The following is a 26,331-nucleotide window of genomic DNA, read 5'->3' on the forward strand; positions in this document are numbered from 1 at the left end:
TAACAATACCATACTTCATCATATTATGCCTTACAAATCTAAGCCTTACCGGCTATGAACTAGAAAATGAGACTCTTCATGTATATCTCTATATCCTACAAACGTAAACCTTATGCTCTATAACCTCTTCTTCCTCCGACGCGAGCACAATGTAAGTTGGTTCATGGGCTAGCCACCTCACAGAGTGGTTATGAATACCTAATTAAATGAATTAAAAGTAATACCACTGACCAAAGAACACATAGATGAGAAATGTAGAACAAACTTTTTCAACACCGAAAAAATGTGCATTAGGTACTACTCAACTTCGTATTTGCTCGGCTCAGTCTCTTGAGGCTCGAGCAGTGAAAATATTGCATGACAAAATCAGTGCGTTGCAAGCGCTCAAACGAAATGGTCCCATCCTTATATGAAGCACGGCTATGCGCTATTTGTCTTACTCTCTCTCTCTCACTCTATCTCTTTATCGTCTCTCAAATCACCGAACTCAGCAGCGCACAAGAATTGAATTTTGTTTGCGACGATCCCAGCTCTTTCCTTTTGAGTGAAGGGTTTACCGAAATCATAAAAGCGTCTGTCAAGCGTCTGTATGAAAATATTTTCGCGATGAGCGTGCACACACACACTTGTGTGCGTAACTCTTGCTGCCTGCGAGAATAGTAAACCCGAAAATTTGTTGTTGGTCGGTCTTGCGGACTGTCATATCCACTTCATACAGATGTACATATGTATATCTATGAACGAATACACTTGACTTTGATGGTATTTAGTTCTGTATTGATATTTATTCTTCTGAGCCTGGGCTTATATACCCAGACTCGTGCATACTTCCAACCCTTAAATCTAGTGCGTCTATTGCTGAGTGTGTAAGGCGATTTGAGCATTTGTGTAAGATGTGCAGATAACTTGTTGAGCAAAGTTCAAGATAAGAGGAGAAATGCAAACGCCACATTTGCAAAAATGTTCGCAGAAGCAAAAGAAACTACTAAAAAGTGTTCGTTAAGTGTTCCCCGGGTTGTTGGACGCCAGGCAAACAGAGATAACCATACTGGTAACCCAGAAGAATACTATCGGAAATAAGTTTTTATCCCATTTTTGGATCATTATTGCAAAGAATTGGAGTCAAGATTTATGAAGCACCGTGATCTTCTTTCAAAAATTCAAACGATATTGCCATCAAAATGTGATCAACTGGACTTCGATAAGATCAAGTCAAGTGTAAAATCTTTTGAAAATCAATGGCCGAATACACACTCTTCGACCGAAGAATTTCAAGCTGAAATGAAAATGTGGCAAAGGTAATTGACTTTTATGATTTCTGGTAGCACAATTATTGTTGAATGATATATTTGTTCGCATTATTTTCATGTTCATTTATTTCATTTTTTTTCCTCACCTTTCGATGGAAAAATAATTCAGTAAATCAAGTAAAAATGTGGTTACAAATTAATTTTTGTACTACGCCATAAGATAAAATATAGCAAAATTTTTTTCAGGCGATGTTCGGAAATCCCAAAAGATGAGCGACAAAACAAGTTCATTGATGCATTGAATCATTGTTGCGAGTCTTTTTACCCCACGGTTCATCGGTATTTGCAAATTGCTGCGACGCTTCCAGTCTCTGTTGCTCCGAGCGAACGCTCTTTTTCTTCACTAAGGAGGCTGAAAACGTACCTAAGAAGTACAATGCGTCAAGAGAGGTTAAGCGGACTAGTTTTGCTCAACATCCACTCTAAAATTGAAGTCACTCCAGAGGATATTTTGAACGAAATGGCGAAAATAAGTCGGAAAATAGACATTCTTTTGTAGAAAAAAAATTTGAAATAAAGGTCATCCATTATATTATTAAGTACGAATATGTGTATTTAATATTTGCTGAAAACTCCCCCCCGAAAAAATTTTCTGGCTACGCGCCTGATTTATACTCATTCACGAAAGTGAATTAGTATTATGGTTTTGTGCAATGTCCGTCTTGCTGTCCGTCCCTCTGTCCATATGAACGCAATCGATTTCGGCGCTATTGAAGCTAGAGACTTGAAATTTAGAACACATACTCGTGTATATTTATACCCTGAACCCATTTTCAATGGGAAATCAGGGTATAATGGTTTTGTTGAAATGTATGTAACAGGCAGAAGGAGGCGTGGCAGACCCCACAAAGTATATATATTCTTGATCAGGGTGACGAGCTGAGTTGATTTGGCCCTGTCCGTCTGTCTGTCCGTCTGTCCGTCTGTCCGTCTGTCCGTATGTATGAACGCGTCGATTTCAGAAGATATAAGAGCTAGAGACTTCAAATTTTTTTTAAAATGTCCGTAATTACAGCGCGCATATCAAGTTTATCATTAAAATTCGATAACTCATCCCGATCTTTTTTTATCGATAAAAAACCTTATCGAAAACCAGTTATAAAATTATATCGTCTACACCTTTACTGCTAGAGTCTCCAAATTTTTAATGTATGCTTATATGCAATTTATACAATTTCGGTTTTTGTTAAAATTTACCCCCCACCCTTAAATTCACCCCCTCACCCGCACTTTTGTAAAAAGCGTATTTCAAATACTAGAGACTTGTGCTTTGGCAATTACATGCATATCCATGTTATAATCATAATCTGAAAGTTTCATGAAGATCGTACGTCCATAAAAAAAGTTATTAAACAATTAAGTTCTCATAGTAAGCGCACACTGCAGCCCATGCGTTTATGCGTGGGTGCTTGTGTGTGTATGTGTTTGTGTATGTGTGTGTATGTGTTTGTGTATGTGTGTGTGTATGTGTATGTGTGTGTGTATGCGTTTGTGTATGTATGCGTGTGTGTGTGTGTATGTGTGTCTATATGCGTGTGTGTGTATGTATGCCTGTGTGTGTGTGTGTGCGTGTTTCTTGTGTAAGCTGAAAGACGCGAAAAATTATTGAAATATCTATTGCTCCAAGGGTTCAGGGGATCTCGTAGTCGAGCAGTCTCGACTAGAGCTTTCTTACTTGTTTCGATTTATAAAGTGTTAAAATTTTCCCGATCCGCCCATTGAAGGCGTGGCTAATCGGATAAAACTGTATCTCCAAGAGTTTTAGAGCTGGAGCGCTAATATGTTGTACATCAGCTAATGTTATTATTCTATAAAGTCAAAAAATTATAAGTCTACGCTCATTAGGGGCGTGGCAAATCTTACCTGAAGATTTAAGGATTTATTAAAATCTGCTATATTTTTGACACTATTGATGCCAGAGACCTCAAATTTTGTATAAGTTTTGTCGGATATATGTCCGCCCATAGGGGGCGTGGCAAACCGCAAAAGTTTATATCTCCTAAAGTTTAATAGCTAGAAGCTTCAAATTTAGATAGTTAAGTTACCAGTAACCTCCTTTATCGATGACCCAAAAAAATTTATTCGCCTCTTTAGGGGCGTGACATATCGAAAAATACCCTGTAAATCTCACATTTTTTGAGGGTAAGCATTCAAACTTTGCAGTTAGGGTACCGTTATTTCGCTTTAAGAACTGACCAAAAATGAGGTGTCTACGCCCAGTAGGGGCGTGGCAAATCGGGAAAAAAACTGTATTTTTACAGTATTAGAGCGAAACTTAACTACTAAATTGTTGATGGGATGTGAATGAGTATTCCGCAGTCGGTAACGCCCGACTGCAACGTTCTTACTTGTTTTTTAAAATAGATTGAAAAATTTTACGCGTGCGCTCAGAAGCAAAATATCTCCAAAGCTCTGGTAGGTACTGTTATATTTGTTTGACTAAGAGATTAATTTGTGTAAATTATTTATTAAGTTAAAGATTTATTCTACAGTGTAACAAAAGTGTAAATGTCTTTTCATAGGTGGTCTCGATTGTTTTATGTGGTTTTGTGCGAGTGCATATTCAGCATTCAGTATTCAGTATTCAGTATCGAGAGTGTTTGACTACGAGATCCCCTGAAATCTGACGCGTTCATATATACGGACAGACGGACGGACGAACAGACAGACGGACAGAGACAAATCGACTCAGCCCTGATCAAGAATATATATACTTCATGGGGTCTGCCACGCTTCCTTCTGCCTGTTACATACATTTCATCAAAACCATTATACCCTGATTTCCCATTGAAAATGGGTTCAGGGCATAAAAATAAGCAGATCGGGATGTGATGCTTATCAAGAAAAGTAATACTCCCAAAAATTGAAACACCGCCGGAACCATTGCACGGCTTCCTTATTGGAACTGATCTTCACTGTTCTTGCAGTCAATGCGAAAATTCAATTCATTTTTCAAATAACATCGTTTGGAGCAACGGAAATAGTTAAATATACCGCTGCAAATGGTAAATAATTTAATTCCACATTTAAAATCAAAGGTAAATTTTACCACAAGGTCGGCTACCTATGCCAAACGAACCTTATAAATTTTTACAAATTTACTTTATGGATGGCGAGTACGCCGAACGCGCACTCGCCAATCGCGTGGATGCGTTGCAAATATAATCACTGTTGGGCTCAGCAATCATCGCTTCATTGTAATTAAGAGCGGCAGTTCATAGAATATGTTATCATTTAAGAGAATTTGTAATGGAGATCACGCTCTCCCTTTTGCGTTGTCTCATTCACCCACGCACCGGCTCAGCTTAATCCGCCGGCTCGCGTACATTGCAGTTAGTATGCAATTAACTCTTGTTTAGAGCAGATGCAGTGTTAGATTGACTATTACAAACATAGTAGCGGATAGCACGACAGCCTAGTCGCTTGCTCGCGTCTTTCACATAAACTCTGTAAATTCTAATAATCGCTAATAAACTAATCATTAAGTAAATTCAATCGTTTAATAATTTAAAGCTATTCGAAAAATCTCGATAGCTCAATATTTGGTGACCCCGACGTGATTCTCTTTCGTTTCTTTCTACATATTTGCATATATATATATTGACAGCATCACATACATACATACACCAGTGAACATAAGCAGTGTATATAGCGATTAGTTGCGTGCCGTTACTTTGCCAAGACACTCTTTCGTTCGGTCTGCAATACACTGGCGCCCGTAAAAGCAGTGCCTGTATGAAAAATTCTGCAAGTGACAATCTAATAAAGAATCAGCTAATTTCTGAACTGTGTCTATGGTTAGTGACTGTGCGTTCTATTCAATCTATAAGTGATTAAGTTTGCATAAGCACAGTGTAATTACATGCTTGCCTTTATTCTTCGTTGACGTTGCACTCTTTCGCCACGGCTGCGATACCAGCGCGTCCATAATAATCGTACCGGTGTGCAACAATTCATACTTGTATATTATTTGAGTACCATAATAATGTGGCAGTTTATTATAGTTGCAAGTGCTCTGCTCAACAAATACGACTTATTCCAAGTTTTGTGTCTGCGCTATAGCATACTTTACTCTTGCAATCGCGCTCTTGCTGTACTCGTGATGGCGAATTTAGATGCTAGTGCAGTTGCTCCCGAATATCGCGTGCGGTTTTATAAGCTCAAGGTACAGTCGGTGTTTGAACGCGTAAAAAAGCTACAATCCAAGGTCGATTCAGATGCTCTTGCCGATCACAGTGACAGCACTCTAAATGTTCTACTGGAGCATATCGACAAGCTAAGCCACTCCTTTAGCAAGGCCCATGAAAGTCTAGAGGAGCTCGACTTTACTGAGATGTACAGCAATTTGCGCAGTGACTTTGATGATTTAATAATGGTCATGCAGTCAACAATAATGTCCGAAGTGCAAAGTCGTACTGCTCAAGTGCATCATAGTTCCACGTTTAGTCGTCCAAGTGACCCTCCTCGCGCATCCGCTCCCAGATTGCAGGCTGCACCTGCGTTGCCGCATTAAAGCTACCTACGTTCAGTGGTGGATATGCTAATTGGGCTGATTTCTACTCAATGTTTTCTACAATCATTGAAAGTCGGCCAGAAATCAGCAATATGGAAAGACTTCAGCACCTCCGGTCCTGCCTCGATGGCGCAGCGTTGGATACGGTTCGCTCTTTGGAAGTTTCTAATGATAATTATACAATTGCCATAAATTTATTGAAGCAGAGATATGATAACCGACGTTTAATCTTTCAGGCCCACATCGTAAAGATCTTAGGTCTCAAAAGAGTAGAAAATGGATCCATAACCAAGCTGCGTGAGCTATCTGACAGCTTCAATGTCCATATGCGTGCGCTCAGTAGTCTGGGCACAACAGAGCAGATAGCCAGTGCCATGATTGCTCAGATACTGCTACAGAAGCTTGATGAGGCCTCACAAGCTAAATGGGAAGAGAAATTGGACAGCTCAGAGATGGTTCTTCAGATACCCAGATATGAAGAAGTCTCCTCGTTTCTTGAGCTTCGTTGCCGTACTTTGGAATCGATGAAATTTGCTCTTACAAATTATTCGTCAAGTAAGCCGATGAATTCTTGCAGTAAGGTTGCTACCAGCAGATCAGCATTTCTAATAACCGGCCACAGTACGCACAGTTGCAATTTTTGTAATGATCTTGAGCACACAATCTACAAATGCCAAAGATTTGCAAACTTGTCTCCTAATCTTCGCCTGAATGAGGTCCGAAAGGCTGGCTTATGTTTGAATTGTCTCAAGGGAGGTCATCAGACGCAACAATGTGGCTCGCGCAGTTGTCGGGTCTGTGGAGTCAAGCATCATACGCTTCTTCATCTCGGCCACTCCAGCACATCGCAGGCAGCAATTCCGCCCCATCAACAATCTTCAACATCAAGAGTACAGACCATCCCTCAGCCCTCAGCACCAGCCACTACTCTCTTATCCAAGGATCGGCACAGATGTTGTGCTCCTGGCTACCGCAGTGGTTCTGGCAAGGAATCGGTTTGGCGAGCTTGTTCCTTGTCGTGCACTTTTAGATTTAGGCTCTCAACTACATCTCATTACAGCCAGATTTGCGAATCTCCTGCAACTTAAAAGAACAAAATCGGTTGAATCTGTATGCGGCGTAGGCGATATAGTGCTGGCAGATCCATCTTTCCATAGGCCGCAACGAGTAGATCTGCTTATCGGAGCTAGCCTGTTTTATGATTTGCTCTGTGTGGGACAAATCAAGTTGATGCCTGGACTTCCATTGTTACAGAAGACTCGTCTTGGGTGGGTTGTATCAGGTGGCGAGGCTCGAAACCACAACTCCGTGCTAATAGCTTCAAAGGCGCCTTCGGATCCGATTACAGACTCCTGTGCTGATATCAAGTTGGACAGTCTCGTTCGTCGCTTTTGGGAAGTTGAGCGCTGCAGCGATTCCATTGTAAAGTTCAGCAAGGAAGACTCAGACTGCGAAGCGCATTTTGCGAGGCATTACAATCGATTGGCTAGTGGCCAATATACAGTACGCCTGCCTGTTAAGCTTAGTTGCGAGCTTCTTGGAGATTCTTATGAGCAAGCGCGACATCAGTTTCTCAATTTGGAGAAGAAATTGGGTCGTTTGCCGCATATAAAGTCTCAATACTCAGCATTTCTGAAAGAGTATCTTGAACTTGGTCACATGTCACGCGTTCCTCTAAATTCATTCCATCTATGCAGATATTTTCTTCCTCATCACTGCGTTCTGAAGGATGATAGCACAACTACCAAGCTTCGCGTCGTCTTTGATGGATCTGCATCTACAACAACTGGATCTACAACAACTTGAATGACATTCTAATGTCAGGTCCCGTCATTCAGCCAAAATTAGTCGACATATTATTGCGCTTCCGATCTTATCCAGTTTCACTCACCGGCGATATTTGCAAAATGTATCGTTGCGTGAAAGTACCTGAGCCGGACAGCTATCTACAATGCATTTTATGGAGGAATTCGCCAGATGATGAGTTGGAAGTTTTCAGGCTTGATACGGTAACATATGGAACAAAACCAGCGTCATTTTTGTCTGTGCGCGCCATGCATCAGCTTGCCGTAGATGAAAGGAACACATTCCCAGTCGGGTCCGACGTACTGCTTCGAGATTTCTATGTTGATGATTTGATTAGTGGAGGAAATTCAGTCGAAGAAGCAAGACTTGTTATGCAAGAGACAGCTGGAATCTTGGCATGTGGGAAGTTTAAATTGAGGAAGTGGTGTTCAAGCCATCCCATGGTACTGGACGGCGTAACAGACTGCGACAAGGAATCGCTCATTAGGTTCAATGATGGCAGCGACATTACAAAGACACTTGGCCTTGCATGGGATCCGGCATCTGATCAACTTCTTTTCTCATATCTAGCCCTGAATTCAGCCTCTAAGCCCTCCAGGCGCTCTGTTTTCTCGTCTATTGCTCGGTTTTATGATCCCCTCGGCCTGGTCGGCCCAGTAATAATGAAGGCTAAAATTTTCTTGCAACAACTCTGGAGGCATAAACTTGATTGGGACGAGAGTCTCCCGTCTGCATGTCACACTGCATGGCTAGATATTTGCAGCAACTTTGGCAATGGTCTTAGTAGTGCATTTCCCAGGCTATCATTAATACCAGGATCGAAGGTTGAGGTCCATGAATTCTGCATCGAGGCATACGGAACTTGCATTTATATTGTATCCAGAGGTCAGCATACCATCAGCAGGTTGCTTTGCTCTAAGTCTCGAGTTGCGCCTCTAAAAACGCTCACGGTTCCCAAGATGGAACTATGCGGGGCAGAGTTGCTTGCGCGTCTAAGGAATGAAGTGGCTCGCTTAGGCATTTTCGCAGGCGAGTTTCATTGTTGGTCTGACTCTTCTGTTACGCTTTCTTGGATCAATGACGAACCCGGACGATTTAACGTTTTTGTTTCAAATCGCATTGCCACGATACAAGACCTCACATCAGCAATGGAATGGCACTATATACCTACAACACTGAATCCCGCGGATATATTATCTCGGGGTGCATTGCCCTCGGATTTAAATGCATCATTACATTGGTTCAACGGTCCAGGTTTCCTTTGTAAGCCCAGATCTCAGTGGCCAGTCTCAGCACTTCCAGAAAGAACTTCAATTGAGCGTCGAAGAACTGTGTTTCTTGGAAAGGACGCAGTCCATGATGTCTCTATGGACTGCAAGTTTGTGAATTCTTTCGGCCGCTTGCAGCGTACGTTTGCATACGTATCAAAGTTTATTAAAAAAAAGTCATGGTCCAGGAGTAACCCTAGCAGACATCCGGAACGGCACGCATATGCTGTTAAGAATGATTTAACGAACACATCTCTCAGACGACATAAATGCTCTTCGAAATAAAGGAATGGTTCCGTCATCCAGCAGTCTAGCCTCGCTGTCACCGTTCCTTGATGAAATTGGGCTGCTACGTGTCGATAGTCGTCTCAAAAACTCAACTTTAAATTTCGATAGTCGCCATCCAATTATTTTGCCGAAAGTTCATCCAGTAACTAGAGCCATCATAATGCATTTCCATCAGCGAAACTTGCACGCTAGCTAGCGTTGGTTCGTTCCCAATATTGGCCAGTTGGAGGTAGAAAAACTGTAGCCAGTGTAATCCGTAATTTGCTTTACAGCAAGGCCTCGACTCGTTGAGCACATAATGGCAGATCTACCCAGGATCGAGTCGACGGCTATCGGGTCTTTGCAGTTACTGGAGGCGACTTTTGCGGACCCTTTTATAAACCTAAGGCGCGAAACAAGGCGCATGTGAAATGTTACGTTTGTGTGTTTATTTGTTTTGCTACGAAGCATACGATGGGAGGAGAGGAAAGGGGTCCACTAACACTGTTAGTTAGTTATTAGTTATTGAATAAAAATAAGAAAACACACAGTTCACAGTGTTTATATGTTTTGCTACGAAGGCTATTTGGTTGGAGTTAGTCAAGGATTTAACTACCGCGGCATTTTTGCATGCACTTCAACGTTTCATATGCACCAGAGGAAAGCCAAGTCAAATCTGGTCGGATAACGCCACAAACTTTCTTAGTGCCCGCAACCAGCTTCAGGAGTTGAAGCGTCTATTTCTGTTAGACACCCACCAGAAGGCTGTGAAGGATTTCTGTTTGGCAGACTCAATCGAATGGCATTTCATCCCTCCACGATCGCCTCACTTTGGTGGCTTGTGGGAGGCTGCAGTGAAGACAGCGAAGCATCATTTTTACCGATGTGTTGGGTCCTCCGTCCTAACTTACGATGAGCTTCGCACACTGGCTTGCAGCATCGCTGCTGTCGGTAATTCACGCCCTTTAGTTTCGATTTCAGAGCACCCATCAGACATAGACGTATTGACCCCTGCGCATTTCCTCAACGGTGGCCCTCCTTCATCCGTCAGTGAGCCCAACCTGACAGGGCTTAATTTTAATCGTTTGGATGCTTGGCAGCGCGTAAGCTATCTCCAGCAGATGTTCTGGACTCGTTGGCGGGACGAGTATCTCAACTTGTTACAACAACGAGCGAAATGGAGAACCTCCAAGCCTGGTTTGGCTGTTGGCAACATAGTTCTTGTGAAGGATGAGAATCTACCTTCACTTAAGTGGCCACTAGCCAGAATAATCGAACTTATCCCTGGAAGTGATGGTGTTGCACGGGTAGCCCTACTAAAAACTGAAGCTGGCGAGATTAGAAGAGCTACAAATAAGCTGTGCTTGCTACCCCTTAAGGATTCTGTTGAAGACTAAGTGTTCAACGGGGAGGGGATGTTGGGCTCAGCAATCATCGCTTCATTGTAATTAAGAGTGGCAGTTCATAGAATATTTTATCATTTAAGAGAATTTGTAACGGAGATCACGCTCTCCCTTTTGCATTGTCTCTTTCACCCACGCACCGGCTCAGCTTAATCCGCCGGCTCGCGTACATTGCAGTTAGTATGCAATTAACTCTTGTTTAGAGCAGATGCAGTGTTAGATTGACTATTACAAACATAATAGCGGACAGCACGACAGCTTAGTCGCTTGCTCGCGTCTTTCACATAAACTCTGTAAATTCTAATAATCGCTAATAAACTAATCATTAAGTAAATTCAATCGTTTAATAATTTAAAGCTATTCGAAAAATCTCGATAGCTCACCAATCACCTTAATTTACCTTTTGCAACGCGCTGACGGCTTCGAAATTAAACAACTTGTAGGCAAAATAGCGCAATTTTCAAGTATTCGTATATTTCTTAGTAATTATACCCTGAACCCATTTTCAATGGGAAATCAGGGTATAATGGTTTTGTTGAAATGTATGTAACAGGCAGAAGGAGGCGTGGCAGACCCCACAAAGTATATATATTCTTGATCAGCGTGACGAGCTGAGTTGATTTGGCCCTGTCCGTCTGTCTGTCCGTCTGTCCGTATGTATGAACGCGTCGATTTCAGAAGATATAAGAGATATAATTTTTTTTAAATGTCCGTAATTTCAGCGCGCATATCAAGTTTATCATTAAAAATCGATAACTCATCCCGATATATTTTTATCGAAAAAAAACCTTATCGAAAACCAGTTATAAAATTATATTTTCTACACCTTTAATGCTAGTGTCTCCAAATTTTTAATGTATGCTTATATGCAATTTATACAATTTCGGTTTTTGTTAAAATTAACCCCCTCCTCCAAATTCACCCCCTCACCCTCACTTTTGTAAAAAGCGTATTTCAAATACTAGAGACTTGTGCTTTGGCAATTACATGCATATTCATGTTATAATCATAATCTGAAAGTTTCATGAAGATCGTACGTCCATAAAAAGTTATTCAACAATTGAGTTCTCATAGTAAGCGCACACTGCAGCCCATGCGTGTTTATGCGTGGGTGCTTGTGTGTGTATGTGTGTGTATGTGTATGTGTGTGTATGTATGTGTGTGTATGTATGCCTGTGTGCGTGCGTGCAAAGCGTGTGTGTGTGTGTGTGTGTGTGCGTGTTTCTTGTGTAAGCTGAAAGAAGCGAAAAGTTATTGAAATAGCTATTACTCCAAGGGTTCAGGGGATCTCGTAGTCGAGTAGTCTCGACTAGAGCTTTCTTCTTGTTTGGTACAATGTTTGATGAAGATTGCACCGAAGGTAAATTCACTGAAATAGGCGTCGATCTGTTATGATTTTTGGGTTTAAATTCATGAACAACCACATGAGGTGGCCAGAAATTAGGATCACATAGATTTTTGAAGTATTCTATCGCACATTGATTTTGAATGAAGCAATTTCACGCGGAGTTGCGAAGCTGATACTTCCTCCTCAGATTGTAAGTCCGTTTGTTTTCTTCCTGTAACTGTCGTATATTTTCTCGGGCTCGTTCCCGCACTTTTGATCGCTCAACATTCAACCCATCGATCAAGCTTTCATCAATTAATTTCCTCAACTCAAGATCGTCGGGCAAACGCATTTCTAAGCCTGTTAAATTCTAAAAGGGGACACTTTGGTGCGGTGTTATTGATTATTTGCTGAACCCTCCCAAGATGCTTGTACCAGCCTGCAGGGCAATCATAACTTAACTTGGAAAGCATTGGTACGACTATCTTATGCATTCTGTCTACCCCGACCATTTCCGCGAGGTATACCAGTAGTAATTTGCAAGTGCGTGGTTCTGACAATAATCTTTAAAGATGTGCGAGGTATACGCCGTTACTCTATCTGACACTATTCGCTCGGGGCTTCCAGACACAGAAGCTTGCCTTTCAAAACATGAAATAACTTCCTCGACACCTGTACTGCGAGTTGGGTATAGCCAAACACTTTTTGAGAAAGCATCTACCACGACCAAAATGTGATTATAACGTTTATTAGTCGACTCCATTGGCCCCACGTGATCGAAATGATAGGTACTTAATGGTCTATCACCTTTATCGATCGAGGACAAAACCCCTTCTCTCTTCCCACTCTTGGTATTCTTAATTATGCACTCTATACAGTTTCCAACAACGCTGACTATTTTATCTTTCAATTTCGGAATGAAATAGTCTCTTTCGACTAGATCCTGAGTGTTTGCGGCTGAAAAATGTCCCTGCTTATGAGCAATCTGAATGATCTCGACTTCCATCTGTGACGGAAAAACAATTAATCTACGGTTTGGATCTTTAAACAATATTCCATTCTCTATATAAAAATCTTCATAACTTCTCTCTTCCACAATGCTTCTTATGATCTTAATCCACTCATCTCTCAGTTGTGCTTCTTTTAAACGATGCAATAAACTTTCCCTTAACATGTAACACGACTCAGCGCATCAACATGACGCATTTTTGTTCCAGAACGATGCTCAATTTTATAATCAAAATCTTGTAAATACATTGCCCATCTGACTACCCGCAAAGGAACATCTTTCTTTTTCATGATCATTGTGAATGCATTGCAATCTGTTACAATTTTGAACTTAATGCCTAGCACATACATACGCCATTCTCTCAAAGCACACATGACAGCTAAAACTTGTAGTTCATAAGAGTCATACTTTTCTTCAGCTTCACTAGTCTTTCGGCTCATGTACTGAACGGGATGAAAAAAACAATCTTCGGGGTCTCTTTGTAATAATACCCCCCATATCCATACTTGCTTGCATCAGTATGTATCTCAGTTTCAAACTTCGGATTATACAGTTTCAACACTGGTCCAGTTGACAACGCTGCTTTTAATTGCTCTAATGCGACATGCTCTAACTCTTTAAATTTGAACCCTACATCCTTTCCAATAGATCAGTTAGCGGCTTTGCTATTACTGCCCTATTTTGTGGCACTGGAAAATTCGATACCGCTTGAGTCTTCTCCTTACTTGGACTTATCGTACCTTTTTGTATAATATACCCTAAAAAGTCTACTCCTTCCTGCATCAACTGACACTTCGACCAGTTGATACGTAAACCGCTTTTCTCTGCAACCCTCAATACTTTCTTGAGCTTCATTACGCCTTCATCCAAATTAACGCTCGGAATAATGACGTCATCCATGTAAACGATGGCCTCGTTATTTTTGATTAGTTCATTCATAACTGACATTATAAATCTTGTAAAAACTGCTGGGGAATCCGAAATTCCAAAAGGTACATATAGAAATTCATACTGCCCCTTCTGAGTAACAAACGAAGTGTATTTCTGTGAACCTGATTCAACTGGGACATGGAAAAATCCATTAATCAGATCTAAGGTAGTAAATACCGATGCCTTTTGCAACTTATCTATCACCCATTCCATATTCGGCATTAGAAAATTATCACGGATCACTTTGTCATTTAGTTTCCGGTAATCACATAAACATAAACGCTTTTTACAATTTTTCTTGGAAACTAGCACAATTGGAGAAACATATTCTGAAACACTAGGCTTAATAATTTCGTCCGCTAGCCACTCCTTTATTTGTTTATCTACGATCTCCTGATCGCAGTCGGCCATTCGTCTCGGATGTTGATACACTGGCAAATCATCGGTTAACAAAACTTTCATCTTAATCGGGGAGCTTGGATTTTTGATCGGATGATAAGAATCAACTATTCATCTCACTTCTTCTTGTTGCGATTTAGTCAAGTGGGGCAACTCTAGATCCACTGCTCCAACATCCTGATCCAAACTAAGCATACACATGTTTTTGAACTCCCTTAGCACTGCTGAGCAAGAACTACTTTCAACTTCCTTTTCAGCGGATACTTGATTAACTTTAGATTTTAATATGTTTCCACCCTCAGTCACTACTAAAGCGATTCAACTTAGGATTGTTCGGTCAAGAATGGCCTCGAAAACGATATCTTCATCTGGTACGACGTAAAATTCGATATTTATCTATCTATCTTCACTTCTACTACGAAGCTTCCAAATGTCAAAATCTGACCATCACCTATGCCATTCAAAGATTTACCAGGGCCAGACAATTTTCTTATTCCTAACTTTCGATATACGCACTTCTGCATGAGGCACAGATCTGCTCCAGTATCGACTAAGCCTTTCCAAATCACTGCACCACAAACTATATTCTTCAGTTCTAATCCGGACGGATTTTGATTAAATTGCCTTCGTTAATGAGATTTGCTGATTTCATTGGTTCGTTTACGATTTCACCTTTGCATTGCGCTGCACGGTGTCCTGGGTTGCCGCATTTAAAACAACAAAACTCTTTCTTGAGACAATTTTTCAAGGTATGCGAGTCGGCTCCGCATTTAAAACTTTTTACAGCTTTTTTATCTGAAAAATTTCTTCTGATTGCATTACTTCTTGGAACGTATTCGATGCTGAATTACACCGCCTCTGATAACTCTCTATCTGTACTTTCAATCGATCGAGCTTGGTACAAAAGTGTCTTATTTATCCTAGAGTCTGGTATCCCTTCAACAAAATACTCGATCAAGCTCTCTTCATCTAGATCGATATTCCTTGCTATCTCCATAAAGGCATACAAATATTCCTGAAGTGTCTCACCTTTCTTCAGCTGCCTCTTTCTCAACCTTCTGTGAATTTCTGCAGATGTCACTTTTACCTAAAATTCACTTATCAATGGTACTTTCAATTTCTCCCAGTTATTAATACATCTCTGACTGCGAATAAACGACTTAGCAGCACCTTCGAGTAATTGCTTTGCATACACAAACAACTGCAGCTCTGACCACTGAACTGTAACTGGACACTCTTCAACTTCTGAAATCCACTGCTCTACATCCATTGAACTCGAGCCATCAAACTTATTTACACTATCTTCGACATTTTTTAAGTGTAAAACATGATCTGCCTTGCTCAAAATTACGCGCCAATGGAACTGTATTCACTGCTTCATCCTCTGAGTCCTCCTCCTCCACTCCCAAGCCATAATATTGCAATAGCCTGTTCTGCAATTCAACCTTTCGTCCAGCCGTACTCAGTTGTAATTCTTCTAACTTGCCTCGTAATTGGCTAATAACAAGCCCTAGGATCTCGTTTCGTTCCATATCGCAATTATTAATTAGTTTACTTAAACTATAAATTCGGCACTTGTTTGCTTTCGGTTTCTAGATTATTCAGCAACCCAATCAGCTGTGAATTTGCATATCGAGTAACAATTACTATATTATGTTAATTGATGCTAGATTAACAGATTATGTTATGTTACTTAACACTTATAACTTTGCTTGCTTACAATTGCTCGCTGCTATGACTTTAGATTTTCTACTTAAACTGCACAATTTATTGATACACTTCTAACTTTACTAAGACTCCCTCGACGCACTTCGTCCTCACGCATGGCCACCTTGCTTACGTTGCTGATCGGCTGCGTCCGCCTGCGATTCCAACGATGAATCTCGGTGCCAACTTCGGTATCACCTGACTTGCGCTCTCGATCGACTTCGTCCCACGACGAATCTCATCGACAAGTTAGTGTAGTTAATCGTAGCGCACAGCCACCTTGCTTGCGTTCTTGATTAACTTTGTTTCTTTACGCACCAGCTTATCCGCCTGCGTATCAGCAAAATTTGACCTCGACCGACTCCTTCGACGTCTCTGCATGCACTCTTTCTTCTTTGTCTCCTTTCTGCTTGCGCACTTCGCTTTAGCAGAAAAGTAAATTATAAAGCAACTTAAACCTGTCACTCAGCGTATCTTCTGTCTCGCTCATACTTTTGCGATAATTGTACACTTCGTGATTTCTGCAATTTTGTCTTGCGCGGTTCAATTAATTTAATTGTTCCAGGTGTAACTTGGACCAATCCCGGTTGAGCCCCCAATTTGTAGGATTATTTAATTTATTGAGTATCTAAGAGTCAATTTGACGATTCTCTCTTAATTATAAACTATGACGAGTTTCACAATATATGTCTTTTTTTTTTTTTTTTTTTTTTTTTAAGAGAAATTATAAAATGTATTTATTTACAGCTTAGCGCACCGCTACCTAATTGGTAACTTAATCTAAACAGATATTTACAAAAATTTATTTACTTAAGAGCTATATTATTATTAATATTATATGCATATATTCTTGTCAAATCTGGAGGTGTTAGGTCAAGACCCGATCCAGCAGGTCTTGAGGGTGGTGGCGTTTTAGTCTTCTCCTTATATTTCTACGGCAGTTGACTGCAGAGCCTAGTCGTCTGGCTAAGCTATTTGGGTGTGCATTCAGTCTTCCAGTGTATTTCTTAGCTATCTCCTGTATTTTGTCTCCGATTTTTGTTACTTTGAGGTCGCGTTCGATGTTTCTTGTTCTAATGTACCACGGAGCCCCAGTGATCTTCCTTAAAGTTTTTGCTTGTAATACTCGCAGTTTATTCAGATGACATTTGGCTGCGATGCCATACACTTGAATGGCGTAAAACAAGCTAGGGGCTAATATTGTTTTATAAATTTTTATTTTGTTGTCCAGCGACAGCTTATTTCGTGGTGTTAGTAGCCATGATAGCTTACCAAGTTTGGCCTTGAACGCGTGTTGCACTGATGTAACATGCCTTTGGAAAGTAAGGCGTCTGTCCAGGATCACCCCGAGATATTTTTGTGCTGGTTTGTGATTCAGCGTTATTCCATTTAACGTGACTCCAGGGCAGCTAAGTCGACGATTTGAAAACGTAACATTTGCGCATTTGGCAGCATTGATGCACACGTTCCATTTTCGTGCCCATTCTTGGAATGCATCGAGATACTGCTGAAGTGTATTCGTGGCCTGTACAATGCAGCAACTTTTTGTGAGCACCGCAGTATCGTCAGCATATGTCGCAATAAGTACATCTCTTGTACCGAGATCAGAGAATGCAGTGTGGTTTGGCATGTCCGCAGTGAATAATGAGTAGAGCGTGGGGCCAAGAACACTGCCTTGAGGGACTCCGGCGGCTATTGTTTTAGCAGAGGACTTGAAGCCATCAACAGTTACTCGGAATGTACGCTCTTCGAGAAAACTCTTAATGAGCTCGTACAGTTGTGGTGGTAGCAGTAGTTTGGCTTTATGAAGAAGTCCAGGGTGCCACACTCTGTCAAAGGCTTGCTCTATGTCTAAAAAGACGGCGACTGCATACTCCTTTTTTTCCAGGGCTTCCAGGATAAAATTAACAACTCTGTGTAGCTGTTCTGGAGTACCGTGTTGTAGTCTGAACCCAAACTGAAATTTTGGTATTGCCTTATTAACAGCCTCGATGTTGAGCAGTCTGTTAAGTATTAGCCTTTCCATCATTTTGCCCAGTGCCGGAAGAAGGCTGATAGGTCTATAGGAGTTAACATCTATAGGTTGTTTGCCAGGCTTCAGGAGCATTACAATGTTCGCCGACTTCCATATTTTTGGGAAATATCCTACTCGCAGCATACCGTTAAAGATCAGCACAAGGAGGAGTAAGGCTGGATCTGGAAGAAGTCGTAACGTTCTGTTATCAAGGAGGTCCTCGCCCGAGGCCTTATTGGGCTTCAGCTTAGCTATAAGAAGCTTTACTTCATCTAGTGTGGCAGGATCAGCAGGCAGTGTCATTTGAAAAGGCGTTTCGAGAGATTCTTCAACAAAAATTCTTTGTCTTTCCGGGCAAAGTTATGTGGACGAAAGCGTTGCTCTAGATTAATCGCAAACACTTCTGATTTTTCCCAAGAAGTACGGCACCAACCTCCACTCTGGTTCTTTAAAGCTGAGTTTGGTGTGGGTAGTGACTTATACTTTTTAGTGAGGCGCCAAAGAGAGTAGTTTGTGGAAGCATCAGTGCCCAAATTTTCCAGCATATTATCGATTTCTATTTGCTTTCTTCGGGCAAGCACTTTTTGAAGATAATTTGCAAGCCTTTTCTGTATCTGTTGAATTCGAGCATCTCCTGTTCTCGCATATTCTCTCCTGACTCTGCGCTTGAGACGAATGAGATCACTTATTACAGAGGGTAATGTTTGCTGTCTATATGCTGCAGTGTTATGTTGGATTCTGGACGTTGCGTGAGTAGCTGCTTGTTTCAGTTTATTCATAAAGCTGTTGATATCGTTGTCAATGTCATCTGCATCTTGGATATCTACATCTAGATCGATGTGCTGTATTAGATGACTCTTGAATATCTCTATATTAGCACCACGACTTAGGAAACAGCGTCTTTGCGGGTCGATTATGGCCGTTGAGTACAGGACAGCTTGAAGTGGAATGTGATCTGATGAAAGTTCGTGAAGCGTGCGCACATTAAGACGTCTCATGTTGAACCCGTTTATTACAAAGAAGTCTAGGGCAGATGGTACTATCAGAGGGTTGTAGGAGTAAAATGTCGGTTCACCCGTAGCTAAAATTTGATATCGACCATAAGCAATTGATTCTTGTAGTACCTTACCTCTTTGGCAGGCTCTTGAGTTGCCCCACCACGCGTGTTTGGCATTGTAATCGCCGCCTGCGATGAATTTATCGCCGAGCATCGCGAATAAAGAATCAAACTCAGCTCTTATCCAGCGTTGTCCGGGTGGAAGGTATACTGCAGCGAGTGCGATGGGACCCTCTGTTGTCTGCAGCTGTACAATAGAAATCTGCCTGTCATCGTTGGAAATGGCAGTCTGGGGGCTATGACAAATGGTGGAGCGCACAATGACTGTAGCGCCACCTCTGCTGTTACCACTAGGATGAAAGGCGTGATAAGTGGAATATCCAGGTAGGAAGATGCGTTGGCCTTCGCGCAAGCATTACGTCTATGTTATGTGTTTTCAGGAACAGGCGGAGCTCTTCAGAGCCCCTAGCTAGTCCGCGAGCGTTCCATAATCCGATTTTTATGATTGGTTGCGTCATTTAGACATCCTTGTGATCAGTATCTGCACCAGTTCTCTGAATGCCTTATTTGATTCCATAGTTTCTTGTATTAATTTGAACAATTGGTCCATTCTGGTGTTAATAGCCGTAATAGCATTTTCCAGTATTTGAAATCTGTTGCCGGATGTTGGGTCATTTCTAGCGTTGGACTGCATGTCAGCAGTTCGTCTTGTAGGTCTAACAATGTCAGCATATGACATATTGCCTCTAATAGCTTCAGATGAGATAAAGCCACGAGAAGCATTATGATTGGTGTTTAGGGCGTTGCCAATAGGTAGTCTTGGTTTAGTTCTGAGCTTTTTTAATTTTTCGATCCTTACTGGACATACCATATCTGTTGAAGCATGCTCTCCACCACAGTTTATGCACGATTTATTAACGCTGATGCAGCGCGCAGTCTCATGAGGACCAGAGCAATTCGCACATATTGGATCACGGACGCAATAATTTTTAGAATGCCCAAAAATATGGCATCTCAAGCACTGTAGCAGTTCTTTTCTGCGACGAGCACGTTCTACAGTGACTCTGAATCTGCCTAGTTGAGTTATTTTTAAGACATCTACTACGTTCGGACTCTGTTTGACATTGACAAAAAACAGATTTTGCCTCGTTTTGTAATTAACAGTTGCTTCATCTTCATTTTCGCCTATTTCTATATTGCGCCAATCGGCCTTTCTTGGGCAATATATGTTGAGACATTCAAAGCCTTTTTCAGCCATAGCTTCTAATATTTGCATTTTCGGCACGTTTGCATGCATTTCCTTGATGACCACAGTGAAAGGCTTATCCTGCTTAAGCTGATGGTGCCAGAATTCACATTTTAGTATTTTTAGTTGATCTACTATTTTGCGAAAAGTTTCAACGTTGCTTGTGTATATTCGTGACACACCAAAATTGGATGTGCGGATAGTGTAGTTATCTGCATTGACGCACAAATTCAGCGATTGTTGTAGGCTGAGAGGATCGCTAACACTTGGCACACATATAGCTGGAGACTTAGAGGGGCCCTTTGAGGCTTGGCTGAGTGAATTTTCCTCAGCCGCTGCATCTTCTTCAATAGAGTCAGTTTCTAGTAAGTCTTGCTCCATAATGTGGTCTGCTTCTTCTGCAAGAGCAGCAAAACGATTGTTGTTAAATAAGGTTGGAGTTAGTGAGGTCGACGCAGCCTTAGGTGGCGGCTTAGATTGACTTGTAGCATGTAGCATAACCTTACGGATGGAGCCGGATACCTCCTGTTCTCCTTTTCTTTTCAAACTTTTGCGTAACACAACTTTTTGAAAAGGGCATTTGGCCTTGCGAATATTATGTTGGTTCTTCGACGTATCAGTCTTGGAGTTGCTTCCAGTCAGTGATGATGAGCATATGTTGGGCCCTGTTGTAGACGCCACGGTGAAGGTATAAGCACAGCTTGCTTGTGACATAGTTATGGTGCATGTAGATTGCGTGCCACTAGTTGTTGTCGTAATTGGGTAAGAGCTATCAATTTTAGTAAATAGATTGGCAGCTTGACTGCTTGGTGGCAATTCATTGCTTAGAAGTTCGGATCGTATTTGTGAGCGCATAGTTGCAGGGTCTACATACGAAATTTTTCTCATCGTCTCTGCCATTGTATTTCCATCGCTAAGGTGCGAGTAAGACGACGAGTCATCATCCATATTTACAGCTAAATAAGCGACTGTAAATAACGCTGTCTACCTCCCGCTAGCGCAAAGCGCAGGGCGAGGGGCGAGTGAAGTGCCTCCGAAGTCTCTCTCTTTATTGTTTATTACCGTAGTCTGCTTCGGCCACCGCTCAGCAGTGGCTAAAAATGGTTTGAAGTTTCTGATTTTTATTAATTTTTCACTAAGAAAATTTTTTACGTCTGCCTTTGACAAGCAGTGTTGCCAGACTGTACAATATATGTCTACAATTTATATATTTTAAGTATATATTTTAAGTAATTGAACGCATAACGTGATCTTTATGGGCGATTTCGATCAGTTCTTGTGAACTCTATTTGACTTTTACGACTTCAGTTCTTCATTATCTAAGTCCGCTGCGCGACTGCTCTAGTTGAGGACTTTCTTACGACTCTCTTTCTTATCGACGGCTCATCTAACTCTAAGCTTTCGTTGACTCCGAATTACTCTCTGGTGCATCTGCCAGGGATGCTGCAACTTTTAGGAATCCCACATGTATATGCACGTATATGCATATAAACGCATAGCAAATATGTACGTTCATATACATTAATACGTGCATACCTATATTGCTCCTCACACTCCCCTCTTCCTTCGGGAAAACACGAGACCATCGTGTTTGAATTTGGCGCCCGTCTCCGCTGCGCTGCTCCGTTTTGCGCTGATCGCTGCTGTTAACGCTCTATTAATGTTATCAGCTTAATTTTTCCTTCCTTTGGCAATGCTGTATTCTGCCGGTAAGTGAATGTGGTCAATCTTTTTATAAGTCTCAATAAAATTTTAACAAAAATATTGATTTTCAGGCTGGGCATCTTTTCCTCCATGCCCCTTGACCTGACGGCCTGCCGCTGCCTATGCCCACGCCGGGCGCTGCTGCAAAACTCGCCTCTCGGTTTCGCAGCCCCCGGTGGCATTGGCGCATGCGCGCACGGCGATGCGATGCTGTTCCTTGCCGTTGGAACGTCTCTCTGCTCATATCTGCCACTCATCCGACCCTTAAGGATGCTCCGGTGGGGTACTGCAGTCATTCCATGCCCTGCTGCTAGGAGATCGGACCACAGACGTCGTTCGCAGATGGACACCGGTGTCACGTCTTTGGTGTCGGTACGCTTGTTGGCCCCTCCTCTTTCGCGCACAGCTCCAGCAAAGTCGCTGGCCAATGCGCGAGGATCAGTTGCCAAGCTATTCCGACGCCCAAAGACTCATAACCGGTGAAGCCAGTCGCGTAGCAGGCGTCTGTAGCCACAGTCTCCCAGCAAACAGCTACATGCCCGACTGCATGCCCCGCGTACACGATGGGCCGCCGCTGCCTCTGCCCAGGTCGAGCGCTGCTGCAAAACTCACCTGTTGGTTTTGCAGCCCCCGGTGGCTTTGGCACCCGTGCGGCGACCACCTGCCTCTCAACTCCCTCATCGTCCTCTCTGCTGCTGATGAAGGCGTTCATAATAGCAGCTACTCTCCGTTTGCTGCAGTGTCTCCGTTGCGGCACTACAAAAAAATTTTGGATTGTTGTTGGGAGCTGGCCACAGCGATGTCGGCTGGCATCGGCTGGCATTTTGCGGCACACTCCTCATTCGCGCACAGCTCACGGCAAAGATTCGGCCAGCAAAACGCGTCTACGCCTCAGTACCGGCAGCCAGATGGACTCTTCGCGTGGCAGGCATCGATGGTGGCGCGATCTCCCGACAGACAACCCAAATATATGGCTGCATGCCCTTTCTCCTCCTCTGGGAACACTTCACTCGACACACTGCACACGAGCGCCGTCGGTCCACTCTGGTAACTCATCCACAAGGAGACCGGCCCGATGCCCACATGCCCATTTATACCCTCTGCTGCCGCGCCGCCGGCTGCGTAGGCGGCAGCATTTAACGGGTCCTGTGTCCTCTGTTCAGCCCACTCCATCTTATGGCTGAATTCCAGGCAGGCTACGGTATCGCCCAGATACCGTTTTTCCCACACTCCCATCGGCACACGCTTACATAGCCCTTTGGTGTCCGAATATCCAAATGCAAGCTCTTCTGCTGCGTTGCATGTTGTTGGCCGTTTTATGTATCCCTTCGGTAGTGATTGTATTATATGCCGCTGTGTGTTTTGTTGTTGGCTGTTTTATATGTTTCTGTCGCTTTGTTGTTGGCTGTTTTAGTTGTCTCTGTACGTTTTGTTGTTGGCGGTTTTAGATGTCGCTCGCTTTGACATCTTCGTGTCGCTTCGTGCGCTAACGGTCGCTGAGCAGCCGACGTAGGCCCTTGACCCTTGTCTACGCTCGCTTGTTCTCGCTTCGAAATTCTTCCTCCTGGAATGCGTGCGGTTTGTTGTTGTTTCAGCTGCGCGAGTTATTGTTGCGCATGTACCGTATATGAGTGCTGCTTACGCATGCACTGCTTTGTTGTTGTATCTGTGCATTGCGCATTGCGCATGCACTGGCAGCTAAGTTTTTCGGTGCAGTACTGTACACTGCTTGCTGTCGTGCGCGCGCAGTTCAAACACATTGTTGTTGCGCACCCATATACCGTAATTTTCCCGGTGGCAACTGTAGTTTTCCAGCCATAGATGCATTTCGCAGCCGAAATTATGCACTTATGCCGAAATTATGCCATTATGCACCCATGTCTCCTCTCCACGGCTTGAGATCCGCCACATGCGCCGTCCTGGTCCACTTCTCCGCCTCTGACCTGATCCGGCAGATGACTGGGGACACAAAACTGGCCACTATATATGGGCCTCCATAGCGTGGTGCCAGTTTTGCTGCGAATCCCTCTGCGGCATTAGACAAGTGGCGCTCCTTTGCCCACACCTTGTCACCTACGGCCGGCTTCCACCGCCGCCTCCGTAGGTTGTAATGCCGCGCCTGATCCTGTTCAGCTCTCTCCAGGCTCCGACGCACTATCTCCAACACTTCGCGCATCTTGTTGGCTCTCTCGACTGGGCTCTGTGCCTCCTGGCCTGGGCCGATTGTTTGCGCGTCGAACAGCGATTTGGGCAGCCTTGGCTCTCGTCCTTGCGTGATGAAGGCGGCCGAATACCCTGTGGATGCTGACACGCTGCTGTTGACCGCCAACGTCAACTCCGGCAATGCGTCGTCCCAGCATCTCTGGTCTTCTTCCAGCGAACTGCGCAATCATCGTCTTCACTGTTCTGTTGGCCCTCTCAGTGGGATTCTCTTGAGGCGTGTATGGTGCTGTCAGCTGGTGACGCACCCCAAGCTCCTCCAGAAACACCTTGAATGCCCGACTGGTGAATTAGGTGCCATTGTCAGTAATGAGCATCTTTGGCGTGCCGAATCGCGCCAAGATCCGCTGTCGAAATGCCTTTTGGAGAGCCGTCATTTCGAAAAGCGATCTATGAAAACCAAAAGCAGAGTGTTCCCATGCTTTGATCTCGGCAGTGGGCCAACAAAATCGGCACAAACTTTTGCCCATGGCTCCTCGGGAGCCTGCGTCAGCATTTGCCCAGCAGCTTGCAGCTGACTGGAATTATATCGCTGACACACTTCGCAGCGCTGTACGTATGTTCTCACATCCCGGTACATACCTGGCCAGTAATACCGCGCTGCTACCCGAGCAATTGTTTTTCGGCTCCCAAGGTGTCCAGCGGTGGCTGCGTCGTGATTCTCCTCCAGTACTTGTTTGCGCCGGTACGCCGGCACGCACAACTTCCATGCAGCCACATCCTCGTGGTCGGCTTGAAGCGGGATGTGCCGATATAAGTTTCCAGACTCTTCCATATAGTCTGGAAACTTATGTGGCGCCTTCTTTATGTCCTGTCAAAGCTTGGTGAGCCAGCGACATCCTGTCCCAGCTGGCATCTCCTTGCTCTTGGCACGCCTCCTCTCCCAGAGGCTGCCGTGAGAGCGCATCTGCTACCACATTCTGCTTGCCCTTCCTGTAGCGAATCTCGAAGTCGTACTGCTGCAGCTCCAGTGCCCACCTGGCAATCCTTCCCGTTGGGCTCTCGATCGAATTGAGCCACTTCAGAACCATATGGTCAGTGACCACTACAAATTTGTAGCCTTCCAGGTATGGCCTGAGCTTCCGTATGCTCCAGATTATAGCCAGACACTCTTTTTCAGTAGCTGAATAGTTCTTTTCAGCATTGTTCAGTGTCCGGCTGGCATACGAAATGACGCGCTCTCCGTCCTTCGAGGTCTGCGTCAGGATTGCCCCAAGCCCATAATTGCTTGCGTCCGTTTGCAAGCAAAACGGCTTTTGTCCTTTGAGACGGAGATCATCCACCTCCACATACACATCAGCATTCCATCGGCTGTCGAGATAAGTACCCCATATTTGCGTAAAGTAGTAGATACATACATATATACATATATATACATACATACACTTGTCCGCCGCTATGTTCCCTTGTATATATATTTATATATGTACTAATTTACATTATATTGACTACATGCCTATATGTATGACAGAGAACTGCAAGTGTGTCAATTTTTGCCGCTTTACTCACACTCAATAAAATTTGTATGCCGGTGCTAATCAACACTGGTTCAGCAAATCATAAACACACACTTATAAAAAATTGTGAGAGTGCTGCTCATGCAGGCAATATCTTGCTGTCACTCACAACAATGTACCGTTTTCTTTTTGCTTGTCACCCAAGTATTTTTCGTCAACGCTTGCCGGTCCCACTTACACTTACAGCGAACGTAGAAAAAAAGCGAGAGTGTGAAAAGAGCAATGAGTAACAAACACAAGTAGACAAAACACATGTATGGCACCCAAGTGTTTTACAGGCACCATGGTGTAAGTGTCAAAGTAACGGTCGTTTTGATTTTGCTCTAGCTCCTTTCTTAGCTTCCTAGTTTACTTCGTGTTTGATTTTGGCATCGAAATGACATCTGAGGAAATTTAAATTAAAATAAATCGTGGTGTTTATAAAATAGCCGCAAAACATAAAGGCAAAAGCATAATCTGGTCAATTTTGTATGATATATATAAAGAAGATGAAAGCGTCCTCGAAGGTTGGGTTTTTTGCAACAAATGCGGAATCTGTTGCCAACCAAACATCAAATTTGTCGCGGCACAAATGTTGTCTCTCATTACGACAGCCACCTGAAGCAAAGAAAGTTTCAAACTTGGACAAAATCAC

General features: G+C 43.0%; 2 protein-coding genes across 8 annotated transcripts in view; one reads left to right on the forward strand and one right to left on the reverse strand.

Moving 5' to 3' along the window:
• The window catches only part of Ekar (Eye-enriched kainate receptor), a 107,806-nt gene that overhangs the window by 10,441 nt on the left and 71,034 nt on the right, over nucleotides 1–26,331 (reverse strand). The window contains exon 9 of one of the 7 annotated variants that reach the window (XM_089464215.1): nucleotides 1,503–26,080. The exons of the other annotated variants lie outside the window; for them this stretch is intronic. Within the exon in view, the coding sequence (XP_089320341.1) occupies nucleotides 26,033–26,080 (48 nt within the window). The 3' untranslated portion in view covers nucleotides 1,503–26,032. Of the gene's footprint in view, nucleotides 1–1,502; nucleotides 26,081–26,331 lie in introns of those variants that run through there. 7 annotated transcript variants of the gene reach the window in all.
• On the forward strand, nucleotides 5,413–6,946 carry LOC149270088 (uncharacterized). Its single transcript, XM_089466010.1, has 3 exons — nucleotides 5,413–5,722; nucleotides 5,800–6,818; nucleotides 6,884–6,946. Exons 1-3 carry the CDS (start codon nucleotides 5,413–5,415, stop codon nucleotides 6,944–6,946), a joined length of 1,392 nt encoding a protein of 463 aa, XP_089322136.1.

The sequence above is a fragment of the Drosophila arizonae genome, chromosome 3 (genome assembly GCF_054131065.1).
Source record: "Drosophila arizonae isolate 15081-1271.41 chromosome 3, UAZ_ARI_1.0, whole genome shotgun sequence".
In the NCBI taxonomy this organism is placed as follows: domain Eukaryota; kingdom Metazoa; phylum Arthropoda; class Insecta; order Diptera; family Drosophilidae; genus Drosophila; species Drosophila arizonae.